This window comes from Lepidochelys kempii, chromosome 4, assembly GCF_965140265.1.
Source record: "Lepidochelys kempii isolate rLepKem1 chromosome 4, rLepKem1.hap2, whole genome shotgun sequence".
Taxonomy (NCBI): Eukaryota; Metazoa; Chordata; order Testudines; family Cheloniidae; genus Lepidochelys; species Lepidochelys kempii.
This window is the reverse complement of record NC_133259.1, coordinates 85,796,494-85,803,581: the sequence shown is the minus strand read 5'-3', so window position 1 is coordinate 85,803,581 and position 7,088 is coordinate 85,796,494. Positions and strand designations below refer to the sequence as shown.

The 7,088-nt window shown below is 41.4% G+C and overlaps 1 protein-coding gene across 5 annotated transcripts in view; it reads left to right on the top strand.

The window, feature by feature from the left end:
* Nucleotides 1–2,168: 2,168 nt before the first annotated feature.
* The window catches only part of TUSC3 (tumor suppressor candidate 3), a 282,774-nt gene continuing 277,854 nt past the window's right edge, over nt 2,169–7,088 (top strand). Inside the window, exons 1-2 of one of the 5 annotated variants that reach the window (XM_073341947.1) lie at nt 2,260–2,328; nt 4,894–5,048. In XM_073341947.1, the coding sequence (XP_073198048.1) occupies nt 5,043–5,048 (6 nt within the window). In that variant the 5' untranslated portion in view covers nt 2,260–2,328; nt 4,894–5,042. Of the gene's footprint in view, nt 2,329–4,893; nt 5,049–7,088 lie in introns of all 5 variants that reach the window. The other 4 variants (XM_073341946.1, XM_073341945.1, XR_012158658.1 and 1 more) reach the window with 4 other exon arrangements.

The following is a 7,088-nucleotide window of genomic DNA, read 5'->3' as shown; positions in this document are numbered from 1 at the left end:
ATACTCTTGAACACTCCCTATTTCACAAAACTCACACCAGCTGCTTGAAGTAATCCCTCTCTACACTACTCCTTGTCTCTCTTTTTCGTAGCTCTGTTTATAATAGACTGAAAGTTGTCCACAAGACTACAAAATCCTGGGATCTCCCTGAGAAGAGGCACTCCTATCTTTTCAATATCATTGCAGAATCAGACACATCGGAGAGCCTAAGTTAGTACCCCTCTCAAATATAGAGAACCACATAGCTAATGTAAAAAAGGGAATTCTTGGTTATACCAGGTGCTTTCCTAGTCATCCCGGATATATGGATTACAGATACAAATATGTTTAATGCTGTCTGTCTAATATAACACAGCATATTCAACATAACAGTAAAATGTTAATTTCTGAACAAAGCAAAATTATTATTTGAGCACAAAACAGGGTTTAATGTACTGCATAATGGTGTAGATGTAAATTCTTTGGTTCCTCAATCACATTTAGCAACATTTTATACAACACTTCATGAAAACATAGGTGCAATTCATTGAAATGGGCTCTGATGCAACACTGACACCCAGACTTAAACCTACCTGAAAAAAAGTTGTTTTTAAAAAAGAAAAAGTAAAGATAGTTAGCAAAATGTTGAGTTGTAAGGAACAATCCCTTACAACTCTCCTTAGGGAGATTTGTGTTAAACTTGGTTTTACTTAATTTGTCCATAAATGATGTGGTTGAAGAAGTAAAAAGAACATAAATTACACTAACAAATAGTACTAAATACTGGATCCATTGTTACTAGTACTGAGTCCTTTGCTTGTAGAAATTGTCAGTCCTCTCAGAGAGGGCAAACTGCCTCTTGCTTTGAAAGGAAGCATTAGAGTGGCCTCTGCTCAAGAAGCTATCCTTGACATATACAGTATGGCCAACTATCATCTAGTAACTCCTCTTACTTATTTTTAGTAAGATTATGGATAAAGTTGTAGTGAGACACTTTCACAGTATCTGGATTCTTTTGATCATCTTGACCCAAGTTGGGTAAAGACATGACTTTGGCTCAAAAACAGCATTTGTTACAGTAGTCAGTTATCTCTTCCATTCTGATATTATAAGATCTAATTATCTTCACTAATTGTCTTCAATATTGTTGATCATGGGGTGTTGCTGACTTGCCTCTGGAATGGTGAGGCTCCCTGTCAGTGGCTTTGTTCTTTTCTCCGAGAGATCTCAATGGATAGTCATGGGCAATTACTCCTCTTCTTGAAGGACTCTTAAGTGTGGTGTGAACCAGGGTGGCATTGTGTCACCCCGCCTGTTCAATGTGTACATGGGGCCATGAGGAAGGTTAAAAAGGGGAGCGTGGGTAGTATGGCATTTTCTATATGCCCATGACACCAAATTGTATATTTGTCTTGTCTGACTTGTACAACAAAGTCATCCATTGCCTCAAACAATGTAAATGGGCTGTCCATGGATGAGAGAGAGCTGCTTGTACGTTAAACCAGACAAGACTAAGGTGATGAAGATGAGCTGAGAGAATAAGTTGGAGGAGATAGCAGAAATAATATTAGTTCTTTTTACTGTGGGAGTGCATCAGCCATTTAGTCACCCGAGTTTGCAACTTTAGACCCTAGAGCTGTTAGATGACCATATTAAAGTAGTAACCAGGTCGGTTTTTACCCTTTTGGCTTGGTCAGGAGGTTGCCTGAGTGTCAAGTGCAATGCCTGACCTTTGAACGGTGTGACATTAATCATATATTAAGCCACAGGTGCTGGAACTAGGGGTGTTTGGGGTGCTGCCGCAACCCCTGGCTTGAAGTGATTTCCATTATATACAGATTTTACAGTTTGGTTCTATGGTTCTCGGCACTTCCACTGTACAAATTGTTCCAGCACCCCTATATTAAGCTTCATCCTCTGCTGCCTCTGGCTGGAGCTGAGTGTTTGCACAATGAATGGGACTTGAAGGTGCCCAGCATTTGGCAGGATCAGGCCCTAATTCAGTATAACCTTCGGGGCTGGCCTCGAAGAATTATGTGCGACACCCTCAAAAGCGCCGGAGACGTGCCCCAAGCAGGGGAAGAACAAGGGGGAGAAAGAACTACATTTCCCAGTCGCCATTGTGCTGCAGGCCGCTTGTGATTGGCTGGGGTCCGCGTCCAATCAGCGAGGAAGAGGTGGATAACGGTGCGGCAGGTGCTCTCCGAAGGAGGCTGGGCTGCGGGGGGAGGGAACATGGCGCTGGGTACCAGGGCATCGCGGTGGCTGCTGCACCTGCCGGCCGGGAGTTGCCTCCTCCTCCTGCTGCTGCTCTGCGTGCAGCTCGGGGGCGGACAGAAGAAGAAGGAGGTAGAACCGTTCGCTCCTCTCCGGCGAGCTCCGACCCGGGTGGGGAGCAGGCTGGGGATGTCCTGCAGCGCTGCCCCCCCCCTCTCCCGCCCCGGCCCTATGAGCCCCATGACCAGGCGCGGCCCAGCCGGGGAATGGGGGTCGGGGAGGGGACTCGTTCACGTGACTCAGCCGCGCTCTCCCCTCCCGGGCTCTCCCCTCGCGTTGCAGGATGGGCTGTTCCCTCCCCTGGGCTCTGGGGGTTCCCTCTGCCCCGCCACCTTCCTTCCCCCCACAGCGCCGGGGTCTCTGCACGCTGCCATTCGTGCCCCATCGCCGCCAGGGTCCGCAGCCCGGGAGCACTTGCGTGGGTGAGCCCCCCGCTCCTTCCCACCTTGCTGGGGGCGCTGACACCAGGGCGTGGATTGCTCCCCCGCCTGCTAGCCATCGCCTGGATGGCTTCCTCTCCCCCCGCTGTAGGGACATGCAAATTGCTGATCCACCACACTCATTCTAGCTGTGGCAATGCCACCTTAAACTTGCCTGTTAATATAGTGGCAAAACAGGCCTCTCTCAAAAGGCTTAATTACGTGTAAATCGATAGCTGACACATATCCGGATTAATTGCAGTAGAATGTTGGATAATTTTGATTTTACTTTACATTCACAATACTGAAGTTTTATCTTGTTACACCATTTCACCCTGTGTTTGCCTCAAAAGAAGTCCTGTCCATTTGAATTTGGCCCTAAATGTAGTTTTTGAATAAATAATTTAAAGTCAATGGGCATGGTTCTATATGCATTTTTCCCAATTAAAACACCTTTAAAAACAGCAGAGGAGGTCTGGCTTTACACTGTTTGTTTGGGCTATTGCAGGAGACTCTAATGTGAAATTAACTAGGCCTAACTGTATGAACAATGAAATTGAATGGTATATGATTGTTGTTCAACTGAAAGTAATGCCAACAGACAAACATAGAAACAATCACAGTGTGCCTGTGTGTACCCTGAATCTCAGTTCTAAAGATCAAAGAAATACTTGTAAACTTATTAAAGACTTGGAGGGGGGGAGAGGTAGGAGATTAAAAAACAAAATAGTAAAACCAAAATCAATTTAACAATTTAGATTATTCAAATTAAATGCATGTCACATTAGTCATGATATTTGTTTGCTGTCTGTCTTTCAGTTAGGAAAATTTAAAACATTCAGTTTAATTTTTCCTTGTTAGCTTGTGGTCAAATTCAGTTTAGGTCTTCTCACTCACTAGTAGAGTGCAAACACTGGAAGAATTTTTTGCGTTAAAGTTTCCATTTAAATTTCAAAACAAACAAACGGTATTCTGCTTTAAGTAATCATGACCTACTGTGACATTTTAGCTTTACTCTTTGAGATTTATGGTTTTAATTATGGAACTCAAAGGGTGCCTTGCTTTTTTTGTTGGTTTGTTTGACTGCTACCAAAAAACGCATGACTTTGTTTTGAAAATCCAGTTTTGTTAACAAATCAGTTGTTTGAATTATTTGCTCAAACAAATGGGAGAAGCCTCAAGAAAAGTTTTTCTCCCTCCTCCTGCTCAAGGGATTACCACAGGATGTTTCTTGAGTGCTAAACATCAATTCCACAAAAAAACAATTTCTCTCTCATCTCTTACTTTCTTACATGGCATATTTGGTAACATTCTGCTTTTTCATGTAATCATATGAGCTCTTTACAGAGCTCTCAATCCTAATGGAAATCGTGTTTTACACTAGTAAGTAGAAAGAAATTTCTTTGATTCTTTATTGTACACATATGAAGCCAGATGCTGTTCTCTTTACACTAGTATAAATCTGGGTTACTTCTATTGTAGACAGTAAGGATACACCTTCTTTACCTTGGTGTAACTGAAACTAAAATCTAGTTCATGGTATATATTTTGAGTAGAAAGGTCCAGAGGAGAATGAGAGGCTAAAGAGAAAAATGAGGGAGGGAGTGAAAGTGGGCATGAGGGAGATGGATGTCACTAGGGCAGGTTGAGGGACTAGAGAATCTGCATCTGATTGGAGAAAATTGTAGGAGAAAAGGAAGCTGATAGTATTTTTGTCAAATCCTGTGCAGGAACTATGGTTAAGGACTATAGACCTAAATTTGAGAATACATGAACTTTAGGCACCCACATCCTTATTCAGGTATTGAAATAAGTAGTATCATTTTCCAAGTGCTTTTTGACTATGTTCTCCTTTGCTTCAGTCATCACTACTCAGTAAGCATACATTTAGTTTTTGAGAACCATATTGTGCTTCATGCAGGTTACGCCTGCCCAAGGGGTAGTGACTCATTAGCCTCTATAGGGAGGCTATTACTTTAATATTCTGTTGGGGAACATGCTTTTCTATTCACTACGTATTCTCTTGTGCTAGAAGCAGGGGGATTGGTCCTTATTGCAATCATTTAAATCTAAGTTATTTGCAGAACTGCTATGGGAATGCAGTAATTTACTTCAACACATCTCTGTTGCAGCCAAGGAACTTCTGATTAAAAGTGGTACGTGAGCTGTGTTCTCGAACTGTGTGTTTATCTTTGGTTGTTTTATATTTTTACTTCAGGACTGGGTGTTCATATTTGGAGCCTACTTCTCTTTGCAGCTGTAGAGCTATGATACAGCTCATGACAGAATCTCTGGGTTTTGTCACTGCTGCTCAACTCTTCTTGCTACTAGACACCATGAACTAGATACGTTGGCATTACTGTTCCCATGATGGTAACTTTTATTATAGTTGAGAATTGCTTACTGTATACTACTTTTACTGTCATGTACGTTAATCTAAATAGCTATATTAGAGCTAGGTGGAAACTGAATTTTTCATTTCAAGGAGAATGTTGTGAATCTGATTTTTCCTTCTGTTCTGAAATGGAACAAAAGCAAGAACTGAAATGAGATTTAAAAAACAAACAAAACCTGTCATTTCTGATCAATCTAAATGTTTTAATCTGATTTTATTTTATACTGTATATTTAAAATATTTAATGAAATTTGACAGAGATAACTGAAATGTTTCCAAAGTCAAGACATTCCATTTTAAGCTTATCAGAATGCTTTTATTTTTCTTTCAATCTTTCTTTCAAAAATCTTTGCTTGAAATAGACAAATTTAGACAAACATTTAGCCCAGGGCTTCTCAAACTGGGGGTTGGGACCCACTGGGGGTCACAAGATTCTTACATGGGGGGGTCGCAGGCTGTCAGTCTCCATCGCAAACCCCACTTTGCCTCCAGCATTTATAATGGTGTTAAATATATAAAAAGTTATTTTAATTCATAAGCGGAGGGAGAGGGGGTTTGCATTCAGAGGCTTTCTATGTGAAAGGGGTCACCAGAACAAAAGTTTGAAAACCACTGATTTAGCCTTTGATGAATAGGCATTTTCCAACTGCCACCAAAAATGATCTTGTGGGTAAAGAACTAGACTGGTACTCAAGAGTTCATTTTTTTTGTTTTCAGATCATCCATTGATTTCCTGGATGACAAGTCACTTAGACTCTCTGTGCCTCCAGTCCTGTTCCTAATCATCTAGTTTCTTTTGTAGACCCTATCTTGTCTGTTTAGAGTATAGACTTTTCAGGGGTGGGATTGTCTCTTAATGTGGTCATATAGTGCCCACCACAATAAGGCCATAATGTATACTAAGGGCTCTCAGCAGTATTATAATACTACCACTTAGTGTGAAGTAGTATTAATGATGATCAAATTCAGACTCTCCATTTGAAAAGCAGTATCTTTGCTTCTAATAAAGACACTTCACTTTTACATAAGAATCACTGCTTAACTATAGAATACCATCATGCAATCTTTTCTTTTTGCATCAATTAGTACGCTAATACTACATCTACACATGGAGCTAGGAGTGTGATTCCCAGCTTGAGTAGAAATACTTGTTTTAGTGCACTAAATATAGTAGTGTATCCGCAGTAGCGTGAGCAGTGGCACAGGCTAGCTGCTCTGAGTACAAACTCGCCCAGACCTAGTGCTTAATTTGTAATGGAAGAGGTGCTGAGGCTCAAGCAATTTTTTCTACTTACATCAATGATGCAGCAAACCCAAAGGTGCTGGGCTATGAACAGCCAAGCATAGAGGTGCTGGGGCTCAGCCCTGGCACAAATTAAGCACTGCTCAGACCTCATAAGTACATATTCAGGGCTGCTGCATGCTGCTGCCTGTGCTACTGAGGCTACACTAATATTTTTAGCGTGCTAGCTTGACTATGCCTGCTCGAGCTGGGAACTGCTCTTCGATCCAAGTGTAGTCATTAGCTCAGATTCAGTCATTGCTCAGATTGTTGTCGCTTTGTCTTCAGAAAAGCATGTGAAACTTCTTCCTTTTTCACCATAATGTTACTACCGCTTTTCTGTTGCTGTTGGGCATTACTGACCTTGAAAGATCTCGCCTGTATATCAGTGTAACTGCAAGCTTTGGAAATAGAAGACTTTTCTATGAAAGTTTGGGTCATCAAGTATTGCATTCTTGTTCTGTGAGTGGTGTTTACAATATCATAAGTTGCTGTGTTGGTTTCCTGTAGCTAGACAATATTGGAAGCTCTGGCATTGGCTATTATGTATTTTCTTTACAACTGCAGAGATAATTTGAGTGCTTTGTGGCGTGCATGGTGTGAATTAATGGACTTTGCTTGTGTTTGTCAAGCTTTTCAGTGGAACGCTCTATAGGCTTATATGAAAAATTAAAGGTAAGTACTAGGAGGTAAAAAGAACAAGTAGTCTGAAAATGGTGTATGAAACATATGAGGG